General features: G+C 37.8%; 1 protein-coding gene across 12 annotated transcripts in view; it reads right to left on the reverse strand.

The window, feature by feature from the left end:
- Positions 1–15867, reverse strand: part of MAST2 (microtubule associated serine/threonine kinase 2) — a 391471-nt gene that overhangs the window by 55183 nt on the left and 320421 nt on the right. For all 12 annotated transcript variants that reach the window (XM_048862155.2, XM_048862154.2, XM_048862150.2 and 9 more), the window contains 3 exons: positions 14733–14887; positions 4844–4919; positions 3121–3330 (listed from right to left, as the gene is read on the reverse strand). In XM_048862155.2, the coding sequence (XP_048718112.2) occupies positions 3121–3330; positions 4844–4919; positions 14733–14887 (441 nt within the window). The remainder of the gene's footprint in view (positions 1–3120; positions 3331–4843; positions 4920–14732; positions 14888–15867) is intronic.

Consider the following 15867-nt stretch of genomic DNA (forward strand, 5'->3'; position numbering starts at 1 on the left):
ATAGCTATTTAATCTCGTTTTGTGCCTTGGCCTTTCTAATTTTGTCTCTACATACTTGTGTTTATTTGTCTATATTCAGCCTTTGTAATTTGACCTAGTTTCCACTTTTTGTAGGACTCTTTTTGAGTTTCAGATCACTGAAGATCTCTTGGTTAAGCCACAGTGGTCTTTTGCAATACTTCCTATCTTTCCTACGCATTGGGAGTGTTTGCTCTTGTATCCTTAATGTCTCTCTAAAAAACTGCTAACTCTCTTAAACTGTTTTTCCCCTTAGGCTTGCTTCCCCTGGGATCTTACCTACCTTCTGGAACACCCTGCCTATAAGAGGACAGGTGTGGAAATATATATGACATGATAAAGTTCTGCTCTACTGAGTGTGGTGTCTGCACTTAGCTGTGGATTTACTTACAGCTTAGCTGTGGATTTACCCACCAGAGACATAGCTGAAACTGAAACTGAGTTCCCATTTTCTTGTGTATACCTGTTGCCTGTTAACTCATCTGCCTCATCGCTTAGGTCTTGAGCTATGCGAGTGGTTGATAGATTTTTTTATACAGAAGTCATCAGTAGGTGAAACTCTTCAGTGAAATCTTTGCTTCTTGTGCCTCCTTGTCAGTTGCTCTAAAGAGCTATGGTTGCATTGTCTAACTGGACCCACACTGAGGTGTTGCTTAGCTTGCACTGGAAGCTTGAGCTGCTCACATTTCTAGTCTAGTCTAATTTTCACATTTCCTTTTAAAGACCATCACTCCTGGACAACTTCTTTGGTGAGATACAACCCCTCCATTCCTACAGACTGGAATCTCTGGTCAGCTTTTTCCACTGTGGGTTATCAGGTCTTGTCATTCTGACACCGCCTGAGGGGCAGCCTGACAGAGGGATATAGCAACAAAAGTTTCTGTAAGTCCACCAATTCTAGACTCATTCAGATGCACATGAAGGGCTAAAGAGCTCATTCGGAAGTGTGCTCATCTGATCATATCCAGGGCTCTGTATGGAGCTATTGTGATGGAGCCAATAGCTTGCAAACAATATGACACCAAGACTAGCTGTGATTGTAGTAAAGCCTGTATTTGCTATTGAAATTTGGGATACTTGCCCTGGACCATAAAGACACATCCTACTTTTGTGCTGAACTAAACTTCCAAACACACAAGCATCTCAGATGGTGTCTGGGAACTCTTTTAATGACAATCCAGCCACATAGCCCTAGGAAGGAGAACTCACTGGCAATGGCATTCCTGGACAGTATTTAATAACTAGTCTTCATGTCACTTTCCTGAATGCTACAAATTCACTTACCAATAAATAATTAACACACTCCTCTGCTTTGCTACATCCTCAGGAAAAAAAAAAAAAAAAAAAGGTTAACTGTTGTTACTTGCAAATGTCACATGGTTATCTCTGAGGGCTTTACCACCAATGCACCTCCTAGTAATTAATGCATACCCTTAAGAGAAGAAACATTAATTGAAAAAAGTATGAATTAGACTAAATTGTGTAAGCAAAATACAAGATAAACAACCCGATATTTAAGATCATTATAAAAATCAACATACCACTGAAATGTTATATTCATAGTAGTTAGTTTTAACATAAATAAGTGACATTTTAAAAAATCTCACAGATACCATCACCAGGCATCCCCTTAGACTCTTGTGTTGTCAGAATTCTCCTCTTTGTAATGGAAGATCTTTATGAAGACAAACTTTTAAGTTTTCTCTCCCAAGTAATTACAACACATATCAAGAGGAGCTCTGTCTTCAAAAGGAGGTTGCTAATATGAGTAAGGGTTCCTGTTGCACAGCTTCTTAATCTTGAAAAAAAAAAAAAAAAAAAGAAAAAATGAGGAGTACTTGTGGCACCTTAGAGATTAACAAATTTATGGGTGCATCCGATGAAGTGGGTTTTAGCCCACGAAAGCTTATGCCCAAATAAATTGGTTAGTCTCTAAGGTGCCACAAGTCCTCCTCTTTTTTTTGTTGTTTTTTTTTCCCGCTGATACAGACTAACACGGCTACCACTCTGAAACCTTTTTAATCTTGATCACCATTTTCTCATGTATAGTTCTATTACCTGGAAAGAATGGCAACGGTATACAAATTGCTAGAATTCACACCATGGGATCCGCAAACTGCTAAGGGAAATATCTATACAGCTCCACAGAACATATACAAAACCCAACCGAGAATGAACTAATTGTATTTCAACTAACTTAGCTCATCTCTCCCTTCCTTACATCACTCAGCAGCACCTGTGATCTTCCAAGATATGGAGACTACAGGCATCACTACCTCCACAATATTCCAGCTCAACTGCTCCCTAACCAAGAAGCAAGAGTTAGTAAGTTGTTCCCAAGCCAAAACCTACACTATGGTAACAAATAGACCTATCGACAAACCCATCATGACAGCTATGCCATATTCTTTTGATCCTTATAATTTGTTCTCTCCATCAAAATGCATCAGCAAAATTCCAGTCCAGCTTACATAGAGGTAAAACAGGCATTTGCACTGACATACAAACATTAACTTCTAGGGATAGTTTTATCAAATATTTCTCTTATTTGATAGGAAACAGCGATTTTGTTTGAATAGTTGAAGTGCAATAAACATTTATTAAAGTTTGCATCATCCTGTGTTTTTGTTAATACTTTAAATGCTACAAAATACACTGCAGAATTATAAAAACAAATGAATAAAGTTCAACTTTAGAAAATCCTTTATGAAAAAAATATTTATAGCAACACTATAAACTATGATGTTTTTATTCCTTCAAGGTATTATCCTCATTAATAAGTCATCCAGATTCTTAAAGTACATGAAAGTAAAGCAATTTCTTTTACCTGGTTGAGCCCAATTTTCACTAAAGGGAGAAGTCTCCGTCAACTCATTCATGTACATTTCTTGATTTTTGTAAAATCGGAGTACAGGGATCAAATGATTTGCCCAAATATACATGGTACATCAGTGGCATACTCTAATGTTAACACTGGTCTCCTAACTCTGCACCTGGTGTCCTACCCATTGAAACATACTTGCTCTCCCAAAATTCAAGGTTTTATTTATTGTTAAAGATTTAATCAAAGCAACATATTATATATTTTCTGAGCACACTTACATCCTGTAGGAGTTTCTCCAAGTTCTCCTGCAGCTCATAAAAGTACCGGGAAGTAATAAGTCCTTCACGTGATTTATCCAGGCAGTCTCTGGACAGCTCAATAACCTGATGATAAATGAAGCTTAGGACCCCATCTGCTAATTGCAGCACTTTCTCTGGAGCATTAGAAGCAATAAACTCAGCCAGCCGTTCCTCCATCTGTGCTGTGGCCTAAAAGCAAAGAATAAAAAGAAGACTTAAACTTATTCAAATTTTGCTATCCTGACATGTAAATGTGAAGAGACAGGATGCTAACTGATGTACTTTTTCATTGCCAAAAAGTATGACTGTTCAAGGAAACTCAGTTATATTAGAATTCACAGAAAAAAATACTACAAACTAAGCTTTCTGGTTGTAATGACATGTAAATTAACTTAAACATAATTAGAATCATGTAGTAAAAAATCCAAGTTTTTGAAAGTCAGAACATTCAGTGTTAAGGATCCATAAAAACCTCAACTCTGATTCTGTATCCCTGTGCTGTGCTTAAAGAATGGGAATCCTAATATTAAATTTATTACACAGTTTTAGAAACTTTTCATATCATTGACTAAAAATTAAAATGGCAATTAAAGCACCAAATGTCAGAGACACCCATAATGTGACAGTGTTTACAATAAAAAAAATTATCCACCAATGATAGCTGTAGGATAGGCAAGATACCGGTGTTTTTACTTTTACCATTATGTGCATGTAAGTCCTGTCTCTGCTGCAGCATCTATCATTGGGGCAGCTGCAATAGCAGAGACTTGAAGGTCCCAAGTTTCCTAGACTCCACACAGCTCATAACAACTGCTCCATTCATCTCAATGAGGTGTTAACTTTGAAATCAGATTATGCAAATTTAAGTTTAACCATTGTTAAACTATTTCACTGCTGATCATTTTAATATTCAAGTAATGTGATTATCTCAAAATCTAAACTACCTTCCACTGCTTTCCACATGCCAAAAGGCCCAATTGTCACCTACACAACAGCCCAAACCTCCGGTTTATCCTGTGAAGTTTCCAAAATACAATTCTGCATTTTCAATATAAAATTCTGTAACATATTAAAAATGAGAAAGTTTTTATCACTGTAAAATAAACAGAATTAAATTATAGAGGGAGTACTGAGGATTGTATTATTTATTTTCACATATAATTAATTTTTAAAATGTATTTGAAACTGCTGCAGAGTTTCCAGCTTCCAGCACTGGAGTGTCACAGAATGCAAGGGTCTTGAAGAATAATTTAGGTCAAGATTGTTGCAGAGTACACAGGGACCCTGACCATAATCAACTGCGATGTAACAAAACAAAGGTGATTACTTTAAATCAGGATTAAGCAGTGGGAGCAAGAGCTCTTAGCAAAAAAGTTCCTATCTTCATGCACATTCCTTTTTATTATAAATAGGGAAAGGGAAGAGGAATTCAGGAAATAGGAAACATACATAGCAATCATGAACCAGGATGCTTTTTAAAGTTTTCCATCAGCCGTCCTCAACATAAATTCTGTTTTCTCAATTGTGAGATTAAAGTGAAAAACAGAGGATGAGCATGTCTGCAAAGTCTGAACAAACTACACTGCTTAGAAACTATATATAAGCAACTGGATCTCTCTTAAGTAAGTGCTTATGAATTGATTTCTAAATGGTGTTGCTTAATACTTTCACTGAATAAATTGTTCAATACATTGGTCCTTACCTTCGGAAACCTTTCTTTGTACACATGATTCATCATTACTATTTCACTGTCAAAGGAAATCGGGGAACGACCAGGACTGAAGAGAAAAAAATATATTCATAATTCATAAGCTTTACATTGATGGTAAAAAAAAAACCCCAAACAGCCATTGTCAGTGTGCTGCTCAGATCAGATATGGCTATCATGGCCTTGTCTTCCCTACAAAAAAAAGGAATGGTCTTAACTCAGGTTAAAATCCTCCTGAAGAGAAGGCAATTTGTAGTTTTCACAAGAGTTAGTAGGTCGAAAACTACGAACTGCCTTGTCTTCACTAGAAGTTTAACATCAATTAAGAATACAAATTCTTTTCAAAGTGAAGACATCATCAAATATATTGACATTTAAAACTTATGCATAGGTTTATAAATCCAATTTTAACTGTTGTACTGTTCCCAGTGGTGTGGTCCTCCATATTTCCCACATTACCACACATTTTCATTTAGCCTTCCCTGGCAACATTCAGAGACCCTGAAGGAGGAGAGCTCAGTTCCCTCCAGAGTCTGTAATGTTAAAAGGGGACACTGTAAAGTGAAGCAAGACACTAGGAGTTACAACGTTATTCACACCAAATTATATATTTATTTTTATTAACACCACTCAGTGCACACATTACACAATAATATGTATTACACTTTCACAAGTTAGCAAGCTTCTTGAAGACACTGGAAAACAGGACACTAAATCCAGACGGAAGCTAAGTCTGTATTACAGCTTGGTTACATTCAAAAGATTAGTTGCATCTCATTTCATCACATCTGATGTTGGTGTGTAATGCTGTGACTCATTCCATGGTTAAGAAGAGCCAAAGGCTGAATGAGGTAATGCAGATACAAATTAATTACACACTCAGTTACCTGATTGCCTGCAGCATGCTACGGCTTCATTTTTCTGGTTTCACTGTTTTTATTTTCAAAATAAACTGTGACTTCCATTATAAAACATTACATGGTTATTTGTTTTTATGATTTAAGAGTATACATCTTGTTAAATATATATTCTCTATGTTAAAAGATACAATTATTTCTCTCCTAAATCAACTCAAACAGATCATTTAAATGTTTCTTATGATGGGTGAAATGTGTTTCTCTGAAAGGAACAAATATATCTGAAACCCTGCATTTTTTAGAGCTACTACTCTGTAGCAAAGCTATTTAAAGGCAAAAACATTGTCCTGGGAACAGCATGTTTTCAATGCAACATAGGAAATGTTACTCTCTTAATTCATGGAAGGAAGCAAGAACAATCTCTTACTTTTGAGACACTACCATCAAAGTGTCATGAATTACATTGTGTCCTGCTTTTATTAAGGTATGACACTTGTTACTGAGTAAATATACTTCAGTCCAAATCAATTGCCAGAGAACAGTTATTTTAGAGAGGAAAATAAAAACAGATTGGGACATTCTACAGTTAATCAGTCAAAGCATAATATTTCCTTTGAAATTCTTCCTGAAGACAATATGCCTATTAATATGAATGCCGAATATCTTAGAGAAATTTTATTTCAAATGATGAAATATACACTGATTGAGATATATAAATGTATGAACTGTAATAAAGTGAAGTTTAATTACATTTAAATGTAAAGAGCTATTAACACCATAGAAAGAACTTTTAAAAATATAAAGAGAATTTAGGAGCAAGTTAAAACAAACATAAGGAAGTGCTTTTTCACACAACACACAGTCAACCCATGCAACTCGTGACCAGGAGATGTTGTAAAGCCCAAAAATATAACTGGGTGCAAAAAAGAATTAGATAAGTTCATGAAGGATGGGGCCATCAATGGCTATTAGCCAAGATGGTCAGGGACACAACCCCATACTCTGGATGTCCCTAAATTTCCGACTGCCAGAAGCTGGGACTGGACAACAGGGAATGGATCACCCTAAATTCTCTCTGAAGCATCTGGTATGGCAACTATTGGAAGACAGGATACTGGGCTAGATGAACCAATGGTCTGACCCAGTATGGCCATTCTTATGTTCTTAAGTTCCTCTATAGGTCTCATTTTCTATATTTATTCTTCCATCTCATTACAAAACATGTTTGAGTCAAAATACGACATTTATTTCTTACCACTTCATCTATACCTGATTCTGTTCCCCACTTGAAATCATCATCCTTTCTTCATGACTTCAGTGGGGCATAAGCCACAGGAATATGGTTGAGTCTTTGGCCATGATCCTAAAAACACTTGTGCGCATGCTTACCTTCACTGCTACAAGTAGCACATTAAAATCCAATTAACCAAATGTGTTGATTCTCAGGTTCAAGATGTAAGAGTTTGCAGGATCAGGGCCATAAGAACAAAAATCCTCTTTTTTTTCCCAAGATGCCTTTAATAATATAAAAAGAGGGATAGAAATATAGAAAAAACATGCTGTGTAGACAAAAATGTCACTGAATATTATTCAGTGTTTTCCTTGAGAGCCCCTTGGTTATGTTCTTGACAATTCTGAAATACACAGTGAGTCCCCATCTTTCTTCTGCAAAAGCTTTCTATTTTACCAAAAAAGAAAACTCCTCCCCTCAACCCCTCTTAATTCTCACTTTCTTGTGCACTGGTAGCTTCCCTGCCACACACACCTCCACCCCTTTCCCCCATCCTCCGGCCCAGCTGCTGATGAATATCCCCTCTCTCTATCCAGAATGACAGAGCACACAAAAGGCAGCGATAAACTCTGATCAACTTCCAAATTACCATTGAAAACAAATCCTCCCAATATAACATGTCAAATTAAATGTCTAATTCACTATGGCAAGATTGTGATGTAATATATTGCACTATAGCATTTTATGTTGAGCTTTAGTCTGGGAAATTACAGAAGTAATTACGTAGATAACTGACTAACCAAAGGCTATCAGGCAGACAAAACAGGTTATTTTATAACACCTTGGAGACAGATTACCAGGCAAAAAGAAAAACCAGAACCATTCAGCTAACTGAATCCAGCGTGGGGGAATTGTAAAGGAATTTTAATATCGTGAATAAAGTTAGTTCTAATATCTTTATTGACATGGCATCTATTTGAGATGCAGCAGCTTTAGTCAAATATACTGTATAATATAATTTCACATTCAATATTAGAAAGCCAAGCTTCACAAGGTAATGCATTATTTTCTTTCAAAGTGGTGAAACTTCGTGTGCATGCATAACATTTTAATATAGAAGGGTAGGAGGTTCTTCTCTCTGTGTTCTGTGAGGGTCAATGGGGGGTGACTTGTTTATTGTCTGTGAGTTTTCCATTTCAGCAGAGCAGACATTAGGAGAATAATATCTGTCCCTTTAAGGTCACTAGCAGAATGAAAAACTACCTCAGTTTCACTTCCCCCTTTGTGAAATTACGTTCCAACAGACCTTAAGTGGCACATCTCGCCAACACAGGTATCTGGATTTCTGCCTTTCAAAATACATATTCGTGAATCTGTATAAATTGAAAAATGGCAAATATGCAGCTATTCCCGGGAGTGACACTTCTATTGATAAATGAAGCCTTAGAAACCTGTGGTGCAGAAGGGACTAAATGAAAGCGAAATATTTCCTAATATGTCATTTTTCTCTCAATTTGACAGCTGCATTTATTAGAAAAATGCAGAGGAGTTCAAACCTATGATCTTTTCTGTCTCACCCCTTTCAGAGAGAGAAGATCTAATGAGGATGTATGCATAACACCACCTTTCTAAACTCAGTTTGCTCAGGAAACCATTAAAAACATATGCCTTAATCTTTTGTCATTGATACTAAAAAGAATTTTAACAGGAACAAAGAGAATGTTATAAATCCACAGAGACATATGTGCATAAAATAAAAATCCTTGAGGCCTGATCCTGTTTCCTGTGAAGTCAATAACCAAGTAATATTTCAATAGGAGCAGGATCGGTCCCCTAAATTGTGAATTTTACCAACATACAAGATTATATGAAAGAACATTATCTAGAGAATTCACATACCACTTACACGTTCAAACTCTCAGAAAGCAAGATGTGCAGTGTTAAAGAGACACAACAGAGACACTGGATACAAGTGCCTTGAGTAGCATTTGACAGACCTATTGTGTATAGCTGTTGGAAGCCATGTTATATTTCAAACTTAATACTACATCATTCTTTGTTTCTGTGCCTTTGTTGTGGATGATCAAATACACACACTGCAAAAAACAAAAACAGGGCAGAGAAAGAAGACAGAATACTAAGCTAAGACCACGACTAGGTAATGTTTTAGAGGATGTGGGAGTATATCGCAAGGAAAAAAGTACAGAAAATTAGATGTGAAATTTAAGATTTACTCGTGAATATTTATTCAAGAATCACTTGCTGCCTAATCACAACCATGCAGCTGGTAAATTCTGTTCCAGTTTGAACGGACAATTGCTGTGATACCACTGAGTAAGGAAATTCTGAGGCAAAGTGGTATACCTGGAGTGCCCCAGTGCAAGTTAGAATAAAAAACAACTTTTCTAGATTACAGCTATTTCACAGCAATACTCCTGTTGCCAAAGTTCTGGGAACAAACAGGACGGCTGGCCCGAATCGGTGCATGCAGAGTTTTTTGCAGAATGCTTTGCAAGCCCATTTCTGAGTTTGCCATAAGCATAATATTATTTATATGAAATCTGGCATGTTACTTTTTTTTTGTTTATTGTATTTATTTTACATAAGCCCCATATTATTTTTAGTCCATGGATGAAAATTATTTGCAGCTGGTTTTAGATTGTGGCATACAATTCAGACTAACGTTTTGTTGCCCTGCTATTTGTTTCTTATGAACATGCAATATGATTTAATATATTACTTCTAACAAGTCAAGATTGTTAGCAGAGAAAATAACTGATTCTAACACAAATTTCTGGGGAAACAAGAATTAGTTTTCTCCAAGAGATTTGTACTAGGACAGAAACCAGACCTCTTTAATATATTAGAATTATTTGAGCATGTTAACAAAATTTTGGAAAAAGGGGAACCAGTCAACAAAAATTTATCTGAACTTTCCAAAAGCCCTTGACAAAGTCACAAGTGACTTATGAAAACTAAGTAGTCTCACGGGGAGAGGTAAAGGTTAGATTAGACAGAAAGTAGAGTAAGAATAAGTGGTCAACTTTCAACATGGCAAAACGTTAACAGTGGTGTGGCCATAGGATCAGTAATTCTTAATATATTTATTAATCATCTAGAAACGGGGATCAATAGTGAAGTGGAAAAGTTTACAGATTAGACAGTTATTTAGGTAGTCGAGACTGGAGAGGACTGAAATACTTTAGAGCGATCTAAATAAACAAGGTGAATGGCTAGCAGAATGGCAGATAAATATTGACAAACACAAGGTAATTTCCATTGGATGGAATCATTTGAACTACTAAAACTACTAAATTAACTGTAACAACTCAGGAAAAAGACTTGGCATTTGTGGTCAGATCAAAGAAAATCTCTGCTCAACATGCAGCACACCAGTCAAGAAAGGAAACAAAATGTTAGGATACATAAAGAACAGGATGAAAAAATACTAAAAATAAAATGAATCAATTGAACATCGTCTTCTGGAGAAGTGTGTTCAATTTTGGTCAACTTATCTTAGAAAGGATAGAGCAGAAATAGAAATTGCTTAGACAAAAGCAATACAAATTATTAAAAGCATGGGAAGACTTTCCATACAAAGAAAGATTGAAAGATTCAAATTGCTTTGCTTAGACAGAAGGCATGCTAGAGGTAAAATAATGAATGGTATGGAGGGCAAATAGGAACACCCGATTTTACCTTTTCTCATAATAGGAGATCCAGGGGATGGTCAGTGAAATTGAAAGGCAACACATTTTAAATTTTTTTTAAATGTTCCCTTTTTATCAAATACAATGCATGATTAACCTATGGAACTCACTGCCATGAAATATCACCAAGGCCAAGAATTTAAAAGGGTTCAAAAAAGTTTAGCCCTATCTATATAAACTTCCAAAGTTACTTTCAATATGATAAAACGATTCATAAGGGATATAAGGGATATAAACATGGGTGCCTTTGAAGATGCTGGAGAGAAGACTGGTACCAGGAAAGCTCACATCTCCAAAGGGGTACTTCTGGTGCCAGGAGAAGCACTGATGTCAACATTATTGCCAGTGTCGAAGGTGGTGCCATGCGGGTTTTGGTGGCATCAAGCAAAGCCTTCACTGACTCCTGAATTCAGGGCCACCTTAACAGGAGAAGGGGTCCCTGAATAAGGTCTTCCCAGGCAGATGAAGCTTTTGGTGAAGTAAGCTGACTAGGTTCTCTGGAGCAAGTCAGTGAAGCTTACGTGGTCTGTTCCCAGGGGATCCTGTGCTCAAGATGTTTTGGCTCAATACCAGTGATGAATATTACTGCACAGAGTCAAGAAGCACAAGCACAGCCAAAAGCTTTCAGGGAGGTGTCCCAGTCAAGAGAGGGGAACTGGATGATGTTGGATGAAGGTGCACTGGTAAGGTATCTAGCCTCAAGTTGAGGAGAGGTGCATGTAAAGGGAGCATTGAGGTTGGTAAGTTGTCTCCAACGATGGCATGCATTGTTGGAGGAGAAGGGGAACGATGCCTCCTCTTCTTTTTCTTCTTAGACTCCCATTGCAAATCAGAAAGCTTTCTCTTCCCTGCAACAGGGTCACAAGGAGATCAGGAAGTTTGTCTCTCCCTCATGGTATCAACTGACTGCACTGAGGGGGTTTTCAATGCCAATGTAAACCATGGAGGTGGAGCAGTCTGTTTTCATGGAGTCTGTGGTGCACTGTGGGAAGCTCAGTTCCAAAAGATATTTGTCTGAGGAAGACTGATTTCATGCCAAAATGAGGTGACAGAATGTATCTGAGTTCTCTTTATAGAAGACCTCAGTAAAGAAATAGGTCTTGAAACTACCAAAGGAGTGTTAGGATGGTCTAGATGAATGCTGACGGAAGCCAAGTGCTCCTGCGATCTTGTCTGTCGTTCCACATCCAAGGAGTGACTGCATGGCAAATTGTGTGCTGAGACACTACATGAGCCACTTGCAGACAAACGTGTGTTTGAGCAGGATGCTCAGTTTCTGAACCCCTTACAATTTTTGAAACCGGATATAGCCTGCGGGATAATCCAAGACAAGTGGCCCCAACTATCTAATTATAACTAACAATAAGATGATGACAAGATAACCAGATCATGGACACAGGAGAGTTCCATTTAGCTCTCTCTGATGGCAGTGAAGGAACTGAGGTGGTGGGAGGGTGCACTACCTTATGGATGGAGCTAATGACACCATCCTAGTGTGAGAGCGTTCCTTCACCACCCTGTGGATCCAGCTTTTTTATACAGTTTCACAGCTTGATGTTAGAAGCGTTAGCTTCCAAAAGTGGAAATGCATGGAAGCAACTCTCAGAGAAGAACACCACAGCACTGGGAAACCTAAACATGTTAATTCTTCCATTCATATCAATGAAGCTTAAATTTTACCCTTAAAACATAATTAAAAATTAGTTATCATATACATACTGTAGGTTTTTTTTTCAAATGTTAATGTGTCAGTCATATTAATATAAACTTTTTTATATTAATTAAGACAGTGCGTCTGACAAATTGGGTGAATCAGCTTTTTCTAAAGGTGATCCTATAAGGCCTCCGGGCCCATTAAAAGCCTCTTAAGATAAGAAGTTTGAGGTGAGTTTCTGGTTAATGTTTGACAAACTCCAACAGCTTTTTTTGTTTTCTAATTAAGTAGTAAAAACTGGACATTATAAAATCTCACCAAAAGAGCTAGCTTTGAGGAGCAACTGTGTGGGCTCCGCCAGAAGCAAAAAAGTCAATAAGGACCAAACAGAATGTAAGCAGAAGCATAATCATCATGAATATGCCAATCTTGCACTGCCCCTCCCTTTTTTTTTTGGTAAGGGGCTATCCTTTATCAAGTATCTCCTTTCATCCCCCCCCCCCCCCCCCCCGGCCCCGGCCCCGGCCCAAATGTTGCTATCCAGGGCACCCAATTTGAAGGGATCTTGCTCTGAGATGACAAGGCCTAGAATAGACTGCTGTTTGATAGGCCGGAGCGGTCACTGAGGAGCGATGCACAGCATTCCCTCCACATAGCTCCTAGCCTTCGTCAGCCAAGGGATGAGTCATCAGGCCCAGGAATCTAAAATTTTTTAAATTTAGCTGTTATTGTAAATTTTGGTATCCTAACTGAACTGATAACTCTCATATTGAGAGTTACTGAAGAAAACAGACAGTGTATTTCAATGGGTCTTACAGTTCATGGAACACTACAATATTAATATAATCCTGCCACTGTTTAAACCTTAAGGCTCATAAATGTGATAGAGCACACTTCCCTGATCCTTTGATTCCTGAAGTTATGTTCCCAATGTGTTAATAAACCATGTTAACAGCAGAACACAAATTTAGGGCCTTCTTTTCCATTTTTACAACAGTCTTACATTTGCAATGATGTTCCACGCATCATTATCCCAGCAGTAATAAGTCTATGTTAGAAAGGGACGTCAACTACTTTTGTAAATGTATTTTTGCTACCTACAGTAGCTTTCCTATCTATAATGAATTAAACACTACAAGTACATTAATTAGCAACAGCCAATATTAAGGAAGGCAGCAATAATAATTATATGGGATTACACTAGTTGGAAAGATTTGAACAATTTAGTACGAATCATGTAACTAGTCTCTCATCACATGGCGATTTATAGAGGACAATGGCTAAACGTGTAACTACTTACTTCACTTACATGCTCTTCTAGATTGCTACGTAATTACACTTAAGTTGATCCAAACAATTACCATGTAACCTGCACCGTGGTTTAGAACATACAGTAATCAACTTAACCCTGCAATAATGTAATATTTACAATGTATTTAAGTGGTCAACAGTTATTGGCCCAGAGTCACCTCAAGCCTACTCTGATTTCTGAAAACGTAAGGTCCAGCACAGGTCCCTGGCTGAGTGCACTGATTCAGTGTCTCCATCTGGCAGAGCTCCTATGGATCCTATGTGAAAATTCAAGCTGTTCCTCCATCCTCTGGTGAGAATCACAAAGGGACGCAGCAGCAGAAAAATGTCCTTCTTCGAGTGCTTTTTGTGGTACAGAGGGCCCTGCTGTGTAATTTACACATCTCTGTGCTAGCTTTAATGAATCCAGCCCAACACATAAATGCATGGCAGTTACTTAATACTTCTGCCCTGACACTAAAGTGTTGTGGAGTTCAGTAAGGAAAGGGTCAAATTCCAACTGCCCCTGCTTGTCTGCATCTAAATGTCATCTGCACTAGGAAACAGCCCTATTGCTGACTACTATTTTTAAGCAAGGTTCCCTCAACCAATAGCAAAAATGGCTTTAACTTCTTGTCTACAAATTTCCCAGCACTGTTAGAGAAGTGTTCTTTCAGACTTTCTGAAATGGTACTAAATGTGTTTTGTTTCATCAACACTAACAGTTTTCACATCCATTCAAGTTGACTTGGTGCTGACAACCTTTTCCAACAATGCAACAGTTTCCTACAGTCAAGGGAGCAAAATTCAGTAACAGGAGAAACACTTGGGAACAAAATTCACACAAGTAGTAGCGAAATTGGAAATTTAAAGTGGGACACTTGTGGATTATCGTCTTAGAGTATAATGGTACAAATAGACAAACAAAATACTTATCCACTTTAAGTCCTGAATGTCAAATCTCAAGAAAATAATTGTATCCATTTTTGAGTGTGCGCGGCTGAGGTGGTGTTGGTTAAAATAACTATAAAATCAGCAGAAAACACTAATTCCATATTACTACTCTTACAATTGAAAACACATATCAGAAAGGCAATGCATAACAACGTCTCAGATTCAAGGAGTAGGATGTAAAGCTCACCTGAGACTGCGAGATCGCGGCCGCATGGCTGGAGAATGACGTCCTTCCTCATCAGTGATGTTCTCAGTGCTGAAATGCTTGGTCAGGAAATGAAGTTCATCGGCCGTTGGCTGAAAGGGCAGCTGGTGCAGCTTCTCCTGGGATGAGCATGATGACTGAGTACAGAAAAATATAGAAAAGAAATACACTAAACGCATGCATAGGGGACAGCTCATGAATGGAACAGGAACGGATTCTGCCAAACACCAAATACTCCGACAGAAAAGAAAAGCTGTTCACCAGAACAGGTGCCTCTCTTTATTTTCATGACTAGGTTAGCTTGACACTAAAGGTATATAGAACTCTAAGGCTGTTAGATCTGGACAGCTTTTGGGGATGCCTAAGAGATTATAGATTCCCACAACTCCTCGAACCATTCAATCTGATCTTGAAGGTAACTTGCTAGTGGGAGAAATGGAAGGGATCAGCTTTGGGAAGGACAAAGAGGTTCCTGGAATGTTGAACAACTTATCTTTCCCTTCCCTTCATGCTCCCTCATCTCAAGAATTTCATTAGCATGCAGTAATGCTATGGAGGTGTGTAGTACATGAAAATTAACACTCTTAATTGGCTTTCTTTAAAGTTTATTATTGTAATTGCTCTGCATTTCATTTCTCCCTTGTTCTACCCATCAGGCTTCTTCTAGTTGAGCAGGCAGTAATAAGATCAGGACAGTTGACTTTGCAGGTGTGTTGTATGCGGTGTTGTTGTTGCCACGTTGGTCCCAAGATATCAGAGAGACAAGGTGGGTGAGGTAATATCTTTAATTGGACCAACTTCTGTTAGTGAAAGCTCTGTTTTGTGCCTCACTGACAGAAGTTGGTCCAATAATAGGTATTACCTCACCCACTTGTCTCTCTTTTGCAGGTATGTGTAATGAACAGGGTTTCCCTTGTTTGGCTGTTACAAAGTGGGGAACACTTTATTCAGTTTTAAATGATCTGCTATGCTTATGATGTGTGTACAGTGGCGTAATGCATTGATGTCCTGAGTAAGAACTTTTAACTCCTGCATCCAGAGACAATGGGAGTTAAATGGAAATTAACTGGAACATACTTTTGGCAAAAACATGGATGGTGTTTAAAGTTTGGCTAGA

This window comes from Caretta caretta, chromosome 8, assembly GCF_965140235.1.
Source record: "Caretta caretta isolate rCarCar2 chromosome 8, rCarCar1.hap1, whole genome shotgun sequence".
NCBI lineage: Eukaryota > Metazoa > Chordata > Testudines > Cheloniidae > Caretta > Caretta caretta.